The sequence below is a fragment of the Camelus ferus genome, chromosome 2, assembly GCF_009834535.1.
Source record: "Camelus ferus isolate YT-003-E chromosome 2, BCGSAC_Cfer_1.0, whole genome shotgun sequence".
Taxonomy (NCBI): domain Eukaryota; kingdom Metazoa; phylum Chordata; class Mammalia; order Artiodactyla; family Camelidae; genus Camelus; species Camelus ferus.
Genome location: NC_045697.1, coordinates 79,993,837 through 80,007,617, shown reverse-complemented (window position 1 = coordinate 80,007,617; position 13,781 = coordinate 79,993,837). Strand labels below are relative to the sequence as shown.

At 37.1% G+C, this 13,781-nt stretch overlaps 1 protein-coding gene across 1 annotated transcript in view; it reads right to left on the bottom strand.

Annotated features, from left to right (window-relative positions):
• Window positions 1–13,781, bottom strand: part of ANK2 (ankyrin 2) — a 310,369-nt gene that overhangs the window by 89,965 nt on the left and 206,623 nt on the right. Inside the window, 6 exon segments of the mRNA XM_006174671.3 lie at window positions 975–1,073; window positions 1,768–1,866; window positions 5,939–6,136; window positions 11,561–11,578; window positions 11,580–11,660; window positions 12,189–12,287. Coding sequence (XP_006174733.2) covers window positions 975–1,073; window positions 1,768–1,866; window positions 5,939–6,136; window positions 11,561–11,578; window positions 11,580–11,660; window positions 12,189–12,287 — 594 coding nt within the window.

Here is a 13,781-nt window from a genome sequence, read left to right as displayed (position 1 = left end):
AGTCAGCAACTTGGCAATATCTATCGTGTTAGAGTTGGATTAGAAGTTTTGATTCTGAAATATTAATAGTGTTATTTATCACTTTAAAATAATTTTATTTTTAATTCACCTACAAATACACTTATGTACAGACGTGCTTTTGTCTCTGCTTTGAAGTGGATATAAAAAGACTGACCTTCAAAACTTCTTCTGCTTCTAATGAGTAGCATCTTTAATGATGACTTCGAAAACTCCTGAATGTGCTCACACTAGTTTACTTGAGCCTACTCACATAGCTGCAATTAGAGATTTCTGATATATAAACTTTAAAAACTGCAATTACATATTTTTTGGACCAAGAAAATTGGAGCTGCAAAAGTTATACTATGCCTAGTAGCAGCCGTTATTTCACACATTTGTCTTCCTCTTGAAATAATTTGAATGTACTGAAGTGTGATGTTATATTCCCATCTTGCTTTGCTGAAGGGACCCTTCAGATACCACTGGGAAAAACACTTGGGATTAAGTCAGCTCTGCATTATCCTTGAAAACTTCCAACCCAGGCCTTACATATTATTGCCTCACTGAGCATGACCATGTGATATTCCAAATACGACAGGGTTTATTAAAACTGAAAGGCACACTGCCTGTACTGAGGATTGGGCAATGGGGGCCAAGGCCTGGAAACAATGTAAAGGAAATCGGGCAGAACATCAAGATGTTCTAACTAGGCAACTATCATACCCTGCAGTAAACTGTTAAATCCATGTCAGCTACTGGAACTTTACCACAGAAGTCGTTCTGAAGCTAACCTACATGGCTGTCAAAAGTCATTAGGATGAAAAGTCCAAACAACTGCAACAATACATCACTTACTCAAAATCACTTTAGAAGAACTAAAAGGAAAATACATTTGTAGCTATGGTGAGCTGGTGAAGTGTCATATGGCTGAACCATTTGCATATAGAAAATAAAAATGAGTACAACTATTTTACCTTGGTTTTTGCATTGACATTTGCTCCCTGCTTCAGAAGAAAGTTGACCATTTTCACATTTCCATAGTGACAGGCCACGATTAAAGGAGTGTAACCAAGCTATAAATAATAATAATAAACAAATAAATAACTACTGTAGTGGTAAATACTCAAGGGATGGGGGATTAGGGAGAGCTTCGGTTATGGTAGATTGGGTAGAAATTCTGTTTGATGGTACAAATATTACTTGGCAAATGATACATGCGTTCTGTGGATATAAATATGAATAGGGACAGATCCCTGAACACAGGAACTTAACACAGCAAGGGAGACGTGTGTCCACTTAATCTGACAAAGAGCTAAGAGAAAGAGATGGATAATAGGATCTGAAAACAGGGTAGAGAGACTGAGTCTGATAGGAGGACCCAGAGGAGATGCATGAATAAATGTAGCCACTGTGAGCTCATAGAACTTCACGGCATTGCATTTCACAACCAAGGGCATGGAGGAGGCAAGCACAGGATGAGAACAGCAAGTCATCCCCACTAGCTGAAGTGATAAGGGAGAGAGGGTGGACTTAAGTCTGCAAAACTGGCGTCTTTTTGTAAAGAGTCCTATTATTGCTATCCATTTGGACTTAATTCTAGCAAAAATGGAGAAGCATTATAGATTTGTGAGCAGGAGAGAGTCATAAATAATTCAGAATGGGATTTTGAGGGGGGGATGGAGCTTAGACTAGGGGTGACCTAAATGGGGGCTACTGGGAATCATCCGAGTCAGAACTTGTCACAATACTGACAGTGACTTGCCCTACCTTTGTGTGAGCATCCTGGTCAGCCCCATGCTTGGTGAGAATATCAGCAACATTCACTTTATCTTCCTGGGCGGCAAGGTGTAAGGATGTGAGTCCACTCTGTAGAGAGAAGGGAAGCAAACGGGTACAGTTGAAGAAGATACACTGCATCATCTGTAATGTCACGTCTTGAAGAACTCCTGGAAAATTCATAGCCTCTCCCCAGGAACTGCATCTTTTGATATATAAGACAAACCCTCCAAGTTAATATGACTTCCTATCCAAGACATACTCTCGAAGTTAATCAACACTTTCTGCAAATTACATTTTCTATATTGGGTACTCATGATGTAAGACTTTAAAATAACTCAGCTAATAAGCTTGCAAATAACAGTCATTTCAAACCCATCTGTGCCTCCTGCTGAATCTATTTATTTACTCAAATAGTTGATCAGCCAATTACTACCTCTACTTGATAACCATGGCAACAATCCATATTTTCATCAATAAAATATCGTATCAATATAAAAAAGTCCAGAGTTACAGGAAATGAGTTCAGAATAATTTTCTCCAGCACCCAAAGATAGTATACTATGTTGGGGGTTCCTCTCTGTGCTAAATAAAAAGTAACCCCATCATTTATATAGAGCATCATAAATTGACCAGTGTTATGTAAATTTCCTGCCATATATCCATCAAGTAATTATTTTGATTAATTGAATATGCAAATAAAGTATAGTCAAGAATTAATAAAAGATAAAAACATGAGAAAGGAGGGGGAAAGTGGTTTATTTGGTCAGTGCCACAATCTGGCAGCCTCACTACATGTGTAAGTATCTTCCATCAAGCAAAACTGAAATTTAAAGAGTAGCTTTAAAACCTAAATCATTTGTATGTGTAGCAGGTGTTTCTTGAGTACCTTTCATATGCCAGGAAGTATTCTGGGCACTTGACTGTATCAGTGAACCAAAGCTTCTGCCTTCACAGAGCTTATATTCTAACTAACAGACTATCCATAACATGTGTTTCTCTCTTGCTACTGTTGTTCAAATACCTCGTATATTTGCCCTCTTCCTGTACATCCTGCAGCTCTATACTGAGGAACCTTACTTGTGCTCTGAGTCGGCACCCCCACTCCACCAATTTATATCCAACTAAAACGGACCAGACCTCTTGACCACGGCTTTGCAGGCCTGCTCTCCTGCATCAGGCTAGGTTGAGAAAGCTAAACCACATTCTTCAAAATTCATGATCTCTAGCCATGGTGTTACTTCTAGAGACTGACAAGTTCTCCGACCTTTAAAAAAATCTAAGTGATATCTACGGAGAAAAAAAAAACATCTCCAACTAGAGAAAAGGCTTTATACTTAAGAGCCTGAGGCTTTTTAATCCACATAGTTCTGGCTGAGTTCAGCTTTGCGTTTCATAAACCATGAGGATGAGATGGAAGATATACCCTTTTGCATTAAAATGTCATAACTTCTAAACAAATAGTATACAGTCCCAAAGTATAAACAGTATGAATATTAGGACAAAACAGAAGATTATTCTTCATCTTGATTTTCTCCATATTAAAATAGAGAACACAAAAATACTTCTCCTCAGAGATTCTGATCTTTTAAAAGTGTTACTGAAGTGATCATTAAATTAAGTGATCATCAAATATCTCAAAGGCATCTTTAATGGCATTTCAAATATATGTGCCGTTTTCTACTCTATTTGCAGAATGGATTTTCTACAATAAAAGATTGCAAACTAACAACCAGTATGAAAATCCTCTACAGTTTATTATGGTAAACATGCATACCTGAATCAAGCTACGTAAACCTTCCTAATAATTCAAAACAAATAGAAGATGTTGAAGGAGTTCTTTTCAAAAAAAGTAATTTATTTCCTAAGATGTGCTGGTGGACTCTACAACTGGTTCTATTTTATTATTACATGGTGGTTAGATAAGGATTGTAACATCATTTCTATATTATAGTTCTTACTGAGAAATAACCATTTGGAGAATATGAAATTAATGATTTCAGTTAGTCTTAAATAGAAAAAGAATGTATGTACTTTACAAATGCAATGGGAAAATTTATTATCGATTTGCTTATTACCAGAGATACTTCCACAGTTGCATTATCTTATAAGTATAATTATAAATTTATTTATTTTATATATAATTTATTTATTTGTTATCATAATTTATAATTATAAATACCAACCAAATTCAAGCTGGTATTTTTACATATTATATTGTTATTTAGGTATAACTTAACATATTTACTAAAGTTTTACTCTAGTGACAAATACATCATGCCTTTATTCTTAGGACACCATCCAATGTTGAAATCATTTTTATAAAGATAATATAAACTCTTGTGGTCCAAACTGATTATTTTTTTCTATTGCTGAGTGTGCAATTCAAAAATACTCATTAAGTATTTGCTGACTGACTGCTAAAACTCTCTCAAAGGAAGTAATATGTTTAGAAAAATACCATTGGGGAGAACATGGTGAACTGATTCCAGATACGTACGTACCATTTTAATGAATTAAAAATTATACAATCAGAAGCATTGCGTGATCAGTTCATGAACTGTCAAGAATTTCCATTCTACTCAAAGTCTTGCTTGATTTGTTTATGGATTTCTTGTGTTTATTTCGAAGGAAGATTTGTTTTTAATGGACAGTAAACACTTACACGACCCATCTGTATACTGATGTTAAATAAAATATTCTATTGTTGATTTCATGGTAAGAAGACTCCCAACAGGGTAAAAGACCACCTGAATGGCATGACTTTAATGACCACAAGGAAATCCATGCCCCAGACTTGAATGACTGTTTGTCTGACATACTGAACGTTGCCATAAGGCTTCATCATGTTCATTCTTGTTAAAATGCAAATATCTTTTGGAGGGCTAAGCCTATAATCAATCTCATCATACTTTAAAAAAGGATCTGTGAGGACTTCTGATAGAGAAGAGAGAAGTGCGTCAGGGCACGGGATGAACTGGAACACTTCTGAGTGACAGAGCCGCAGAACAGGACCCCAGAGGCATTCAAGACAGCCTGTCTTCCTCACAGCTTTCCTAAAGGACATATACTACATAACCTATTTACAAGTGTTACTAAGACTAATTTACAATCGAGTCCCCAAAAGTACTAATTAACTCGACAGGAGATGTGGAAAACATCTTATTTGTGTATTTGCAGAAAATCCTAAGAAACTTAATTTTCACTAAACCCATGCCATGTGCTACAAAAAAGCATTAAGTGATGTAAATGATGAACTGACTTATAAATACATGCTCCAGTTTTTTGTTTCCCAGCAGCTGGCTCCAGTGGAGTATATAGAAGTGTAAGATAAATATAAACCAGATGGATGGATGGATGGATAGATAGACAGATAGATAGATGATAGATAGATAAGGCTATAGATATATATGGAGAGAGACTGACACATACTTGTAAAAATCTAAATATTTTCATATTTGAATAATATCTTTTTTTGGTATATCCCTATTATTCTATTATGGTTAATATTCTTACCCACAAAGGCTATTCTCTTGAGCAAGGCTTGAATGAAAGAGGTGCTTTATTAAAAACACTGATTCTCTGACCACCACCACCATCACCCAGGCTAGGCTGAGGCTGGCTCAGAAATCTATGTTTACTGCCCCCTGCCCCAGTGCCTAGCTGAAAAATGACTTGGGTCATGGGCACAGACCAGCAGCTCAGAAGCACTCGTTTGAGCTGGACCCCAGATGAGGCTGCCACATCTCTTCCTCTCTGGAATTTGGAATTAGGACCAGCAGGTACTACAGCAATCTGGCCTGACTGCTTGAACTGCAGTGATGTTAACTCTTGGGAGCCATGGGGCAGCCTCTTTGTTCACATACCCAGAGAAGCAGAGGAAGCAGATCCACAGAGGGAGGTAAATGTAACTGACTTGCAGGGAAAAGTCAAGATGCAAACATGTAGCCCTATGGCTGGGCCTGTGAACCTCACTTCTTGTTTCCTTGTGGTTTTCCAGTCCCTCATGGGGCTTGACTCCTTTGCTACCCTTGAATTCTAGAGGATATCTCTGTTTCTTTTCAATACACACCCCCTTTTTGTTCCAAGTTATCTTTGATTGGTTTCTATTTACATTCATCCAGAAGACTCTTCACTAAAGCAAGAGTCAAAACCAGAATACCTTGGTTGACATGTGGATATTGGCTCCCTTGTCCAGAAGCAAGGTGACCATATCTGTGTGCCCCTCTTGTGAGGCCAGATGCAGTGGAGTGACTCCTTGTTTTGTCACAATGTTCGTCTCTGCGCCATAGTTCAGGAGTGTGGAAGCTATCTGCATTTGATTCTTCTTGGCAGCAATATGTAAAGGAGTATAGCCATTCTAAAAAATAATAATAATATCAAATTCATATATTGGAAGTTTAACAATTGCCCTGATAAATGTCTGAAGGAAATAAGAGTCTCTAATCAATAGGAACATTCAAAGTGAGTTTACGGTAAATTCAAATTCTTGCCCATCATAAGTTTCTGTCCAACAACACCCAAATCCTTGCAACCCATGTCACAAGGCATTCCATGCTACTTCCCTGGAAGACAGACACAGACACCAATGCCCCAAAGCTTAAAATCTCCCCCTCATAATGCTGCTCCTGAGAAGCAATAAGCCAGATTCCTCTTCTACAACTGTCCTTTAAATACCTGGAGATGGTTTTCATAGATCCCTTTAGTCTTCCCTTTTCCAGGCTAAATTTCCCATTCTTTCAACTATTCCTGACAGAAGCTCTATTTCTGGACCTCTCTCCATTAAGGACGACCTGTTCTGGACTGATTCTAGTTTGTCAATATAGCTCTTGAATTGTGCTGCCTAGAACTGAATGCTCTACTTCAGATATGGTTTTAGTTGCACAGAATAAAATGGAATTATTTATATGATCTTGGGTTTTTTTTTAATTAATTAATTTATTTATTTTTGTTTGGTTTTTCATGTGGGAGGCAATTAGGTTTTTTTTTTTTTTTAACGGAGGTACTGAGGATTGAACCCAGGACCTTGTGCATGCTAAGCACACACCCTACCACTGAGCTATACCCTCCCTCCTCTATGATCTTGTTATAACACTCCTACTAATATGCTTCTGGTTGGATTGTACTTTTTACTCATTCAACCACTATTTAGTAAGTACTAAGCATATGCATGCTAGGTGGGGATACCAAGGTGGACAAGACCTGATCTCTGTCTTTAAGGGGTTGCATCCTAGTGAAAAAGAAATGAAACAACAAAATTAGCTTATATGAATTCTGTGGTCAATTAAAACCCTGCATCTCCCCTTTGTCTCTACAAACTGCTGGCTCAAAAGCGGAAATCTGAAACTAATGGCTTTACGTGGAAGTTTGTGGAGAGGACGAGAGGAACTCATATTTTGCTTACAAGACCCAAACTTTAAACCCCATACTTAGGACCCAAAAAAAGCAAACAAACAAAATTCTGAACAAGTGTTAAGTCTAACCTATATTGCTTCCTTTCCTTTTCTTTATCGTCTGGTAGACTTTTCTATGAAAAATGTGTGAAAGAAATTGAAAACAGTAGCTTTGCCATTCACTGTGACGTACTGAGGGGAAAGACAGCAAGCATATTGATCAAGTGCTTCTCGTGAGACCCTAAGGAGAATTTTAGGTCCTGTTATTTCCTGAAGTCTAACTGCAAAGTGTACCAAAAATAAAAAGCAGTTTTGAGACTGTAAATGTCCTTATGTGTTGTCATGAAATCTTGATCCTCAAATGTCCCATTATCTATCCATTCTGTCTTCATCTCTCTAAGTCAAAGTCAGCATCTTTCAGTTCAGATGAATGATATTTCTCTTTAGGCTGCTCAGAAAACTTGACAGCAGCTCTTAGAAGTCTTTTCAGTGTCTGATCATAGGTCCTTGATGCTCCATGTGCTCTAGAACATCACACTGGGACCACAGATTCTACCAAATAAAAGGGCACATAGATTTTTGTAGACCCTAGAAGTTTAAACATTTTTTCTGCTAAAGTGAGTTTTCTGCAGCCCTAACTCGCCTCATTCCTGCAGCACAGGCTTTACCAAGGTTAAGCAAAGTATCAGTAAACTTACCGAGGTTAGGTAAAGTCAGAGACATATACAGAGGAGAACAGGGGAGTTTTAACAAAACAACATAAAAGGTCATCAAAGAGAGTGTAGAATTTTAGCAAGATAAGAGGTCTAACTGTCCAGCATGTACTTGACCTGCAAGTCTGAAAAACCATCTTACTCCACGTAGAGTAAAAGGTTTTGGAACCAAATAACAACAACAACATCAAACTCAATGAAGACTAAGAAAAGATTCTGGTCTCTGGCAGAAAGAAGCAAAGAGGTTCTGGGGTCCAAGGGACTGTATGTGTTGGGAGTGGGGTGGGAAACTGTAGTGAAGAGAGAGTCAAAAGTGTAGGTAAGGGTGAGGTCCCACCAAATGGAAGCTTCCTGGAGTGGCCCCAGAGCTAAAGGACTCATGCTTACTGACAGCCTGGGGCAGATGCGTGGAAGACACTGGAGGAGCCTCCTGACCCCACCCCGCTGTGGACTGTGGGGTGGAGGGTACTTTACCTAGCCATCTGGACTCTGTTCATCTGCATTGAAGAGTAAGGACCATACTCTATAGAGGCCAGAGATCAAGGCTACATCTGTCTCTTTAGAAAAACCATACACATTATTTTGTAATTTAGGTCTTCTCTTCCTGGTAGATTGAGAGTCCCTTGTGGGAGAGAACATGCATTTTAATTTTACTACAATCCTTTCGTTATACATATTAAGAGCTCAAATAAACTGTTGTGTTGGGTATTGATGAAGCCTTTCATCTCTTTGTTCAACATACGCAGCCTGGAAAGTTAATGAAAGAAATCCTGGCATATTCAATGAGCAGATTTTTCATTCTGTTGAAATAGTTGCTCAGTCTTCATTCTTTTATTCAGATGTATTGAGAACCCACATAAAATTGTACGAGACACCTCCAAGATATGCAAATGAAAATGACATGATTACTGTCCTCAAATAGTTCATAATATAGTACGAAAAAAGACATAAAACAAATGCAGAATTGATGTGATTATAGAGAAAGGGTTATAAAGGAATAAAAATGATATGTGTGATTATAAAATTTGTCCTCCTCTTTTGACAGTGTAATTATTTTATTGTAAGCTGTATATTTGTACCAACAAAATACCTATCTATGTATCTATTTATGTAGATAAAGATATATAAGTGTATCTATAGTTATGGGTACAAAGTTCTATATATAAATAGTTTGTTATATATAACTTATTTATATACACAACACTTGGTATATACAGAATTCACTTTTACATAGACCATTTCATTTTATTATATATGTAGAGTGTGTATAATTTAAATAGACATGTGAATATACATGTAAATATTTATACAGTAGAAGTAGAAATAATTCTCTCTCTACTGCTTTGGAACACCGTAGACCTAATGTTCAGAGTGCTGGCTCTAAAGTCAGATTGTCTGAGGTCAATCCAAGCTCTATCAATTATTAGTCATGTGACTTTGGACTTACAAATTAACCTATTTAAATCTCATTTTTGTATCTGTAAAAATTATGAGATTAAGTGAGATATGCTTATACTACAGCACTAGGTGCAGTTTTTGGCATATAATTGGTAATAGTTGTTTTATTATGTCATCTAATACAGCATGAATATTTTCCCATCACAAAAAATATTTTTTTCTTTTTAAATAAACTCTGACATGTTCTCAATATGTTTGTTGAATGAATAAACGAAAGATGTAACAATCACTTTATATGTTATATGACATTCATGTATATTTTCAGCATAAAAAAGGGGCAACTCAAATGGTGGGAAACACCCTGTCCAAGGGTTCATGTCTCAGTTGGAGCTGTTTTATGAGTTGGTGCTACATATAACCCCAAAATACATCCCTAGCCTAGGAACTTAAAAAGATGTAGGCTATAGCCCACACAAATGAAACATTTAAAAAACAAAGAAACAGAGTCTTTCAAACAGCACAATGAAAAATCTGAGGTCTGAAGGAAGGAATGAATAAAAAGGTAAGTGTATCATAACATTCTTTTTATACAGGAGGAGAAAAACCTGAACTGCCTTTCTTATGTTTCTCTTCTCAAAATTCATACTGCTGTCTCTAAAGCAGAGTGTTGGCAATCAAAATCTGAAGTGTCATCTTTACTGGCTCCTGGATACATCCCTGTAATATTGGCTGACTTAAAAAATCTTACAGGCTTTGCGGAAGAAACAGGGAGAAATGACAAAAAACAAAAAACAAAAAAAAGCTAGAACACTCCCTTACACCATATACAAAAATCAACTCAAAATGGATCAAAGACTTAAACATAAGACAAGATACAATAAACCTCCTAGAGGAAAACATAGGCAAAACATTATCTGACATACATTTCAAAAATTTTCTCCTAGAAGAAATAAAAGCAAGAATAAACAAATGGGACCTAATGAAACTTACAAGCTTCTGCACAGCAAAGGAAACCAGAAGTAAAACAAGAAGACAACCTAGGGAATGGGAGAAAATTTTTGCAAATGAAACCAACAAAAGCTTGATCTCCAGAATATATAAGCAGCTCATATGACTCAATAAGAAAAAAATAAACAACCCAATCCAAAAATGGGCAGAAGACCTAAACAAGCAATTCTCCAAGGAAGACATACAAATGATCAAAAGGCACATGAAAAAATGCTCAATATAACTAATTATCAGAGAAATGCAAATCAAAACTACAATGAGGTATCACCTCACACCAGTCAGAATGGCCGTCATTCAAAAATCCACAAATGGCAAATGCTGGAGAGGCTGTGGAGAAAGGGGAACCCTCCTACACTGCTGGTGGGAATGCAGTTTGGTGCAGCCACTATGGAAAACAGTGTGGAGATTCCTCAAAAGACTAGGAATAGACTTACCATATGACCCAGGAATCCCACTCCTGGGCTTGTATCCAGAAGGAACCCTACTTTAGGATGACACCTGCACCCCAATGTTCATAGCAGCACTATTTACAATAGCCAAAACATGGAAACAGCCTAAATGTCCATCAACAGGTGACTGGATAAAGAAGAGGTGGTATATTTATACAATGGAATACTACTCAGCCATAAAAACTGACAACATAATGCCATTTGCAGCAACATGGATGCTCCTGGAGAATGTCATTTTAAGTGAAGTAAGCCAGAAAGAGAAAGAAAAATACCATATGAGATCGCTCATATGTGGAATCTAAAAAACAAAAACAAAAACAAACAAACAAACAAAAACAAAGCGTAAATACAGGACAGAAATAGACTCATAGACAGAGAATACAGACTTGTGGTTGCCAGGGTGGTGGAGGGTGGGAAGGGATAGACTGGGATTTCAAAACTGTAGAATAGATAAACAAGATTACACTGTATAGCACAGGGAAATATACACAAAATGTTACGATAACTCAGAGAAAAAAATGTGACAATGAGTGTGTATATGTCCATGAATGACTGAAAAAATGTGCTGAACACTGGAATTTGACACAACATTGTAAAGTGATTATAAGTCAATAAAAAATGTTAAAAAAATAAATAAAAACAAAAACAAAAACAAACAAAAACAAAAAAACAAACAAACAAAAACACCAAAAGCTACTCTTACCAGGACTAGTTAGTTGCAGGTATATCAATACCAAGTGTTTAAAAAAAAAAACAAAACACAATTCCCACATGCTGTCAGAGTAGTCACACTCTGTCTATAAATTCTCTCTATGGTCCTCACCTTGGCAGTGGCATGAGGAGGACGCACCCTTCTCCAGTAATAGCAGCGCCACCTTCTGGTTGTCATAATGAGCAGCAACATGGAGCGGGGTAAGGCCATTCTGTAAAGGGTGTGTTTTAAGTTTCAGCATTAATCAATTAGCATTAGTTGCCCTGAAGCTGCCAGGATACTTGGAAACTGATATTGATTAAGTCCGTGTTAATTAATTAATGTAGTCAATAGGAAAAAATCAAAATAGATACCTAATGAATTTCATATTAGAAACGTTAACTAAAACTGTAAATGATCCGATGAGCATACAATCAGCACAGGGCATCTTGATTCCACCATAAATAAAAGTCTAAATGCTATGTAACAATTACTACAGTAACACTGCAGGGATTCTTCATACAGAGAAGTTCCGGGCCCTGCTGTGACAAGAACACACGTTTGAGGCGCAGCTTTAAACCCCTTCTGAATCAGTGAGTACGTGGACAGGTTACGGACAGACACCTCCATTATCTCAAAGCCGTTTCATCAGTTATATTCAAATTCCTTTCACAAGAGTGAGAAAAATATCTTGAAACAGATCTCCCAAGCTCCCAACTTGACCAAGTTATACAACAAACATATTACTGAAAACTTTTACCTTCCCTGCAGAATCTGCGGCAGCACGGCGTTGCAAGAGAAGTTTTGCTACATCCAGGCTTCCGTACTTGGCTGCTACGTGCAGGGGGGTAAAACCCTTCTGCAAACGTGAAGAACAAAAGTAAAACGCAGTATTTATCCTTGTGACTCCAAACAAAATCTTTTTTATTTGTTCACATATTAAGCAAACTGTTGATTCCCATTTGGGAAAAATGCTAGAAGCATTAAATCTGTTATCCATAAAAAAGGAGTAGGATAAAGAATAAAATGTAACATGCAAGAGTTTGGCTTGATCGACTGAGCAAAAGAAGTTTTATTTTGAGGGCTTTGGAGACTGAAATTTGACTTCATAGGTTTGTGGAATTTATAACAGCCACTAGTGTGAGTAAAATGGCTCTGATTTGTGAGTTTAAAAAAAACCTTTTTCTTGCCTCTAAAAATAATAGGATTGTGACAATATCTGACTTCTGTCCAATTCTTCTTTTTTCTATTTTTTTATTTTTAATAATACTTGAATTCCAAATTTCTTTAAGGTTTAGAGAATTTCAGCATCCATGAGAAGAAAAATCAATTCTTTGTAATTAAGCTGATCTGCATTTTCTACAGAAATTGCAAGATAAATGGTCAGCAGAACAAAAAGTGTTCATCATTAACAAGCAGACTCATCTTGACTGTTACCACTTTTCCCAGAAGATCCACACTGTATATAAGACCATTCCTCTTGGAAAATACATTCTAGTTCTGACATGACGTTGAGCTGATTAACACCAGACTATTTTAAAGACACAGCTTTAAAGCTTTTTTAAAGACTGATCTCCTACACAAGTTTATACGTACAGATTCAGTGTGTTGTGTGCCTAACTAATGTCACTGTTATGAGCAGTGTGTTACGTATACAGCCAAGTCTCTGGATTCAGATCTCAAGGATGGCACGGTTCCTACACCATGATCTCAAATCCATCCTCTTGGCCAGACAGTCTAACCACATGCCTTTCTGGCCCTACAGTTGGGGTGGGAGTCTCAAGCTGATCAGGGTCTGCAAAACACACACAGCAAATATGCCTGGGTTAAGTAGTCTAAGATACACTTATATTCCAGACAATTGAATCCCTCATCAGAATCCAGAATAGCCCTCAAGAAGCAATATTGCTTCTTCACAGTGTCACTACACAAAATTATTTTTAGCTAAGATGTTTTCCTTTTTTTTCTTCCTTCCTTCCTTCCTCCCTCCCTCCCTCTTTCCCTCTCTCCCTCCCTCTCTCTCTCTCTCTCTCTTTCTTTCTTACTTAACATTAGGTACTAATAAGACCTTGGAGGGGAGTAAATCTGCTTTTCCCAAGTGTCTAACAAGTACTGGAAGTCCATTTAAGCCAACATTTGTTGTTAATGCTCTCCTCCCTCCAATCAATGCACATAATGACTGGGGTGACACCTAGGATGAGGTAGAGTTCTTTGAGACAAACCACATGGTAAGGAAGAAAAAATAAACTCCTTACCCTTAACGTCCTGCTGGAATAGTGATCGAGCCCCTTTGTAAATTTAGAAACTATTATTAGATGAAACTACAGACTCTTTACTGTAGAATCACAAAATA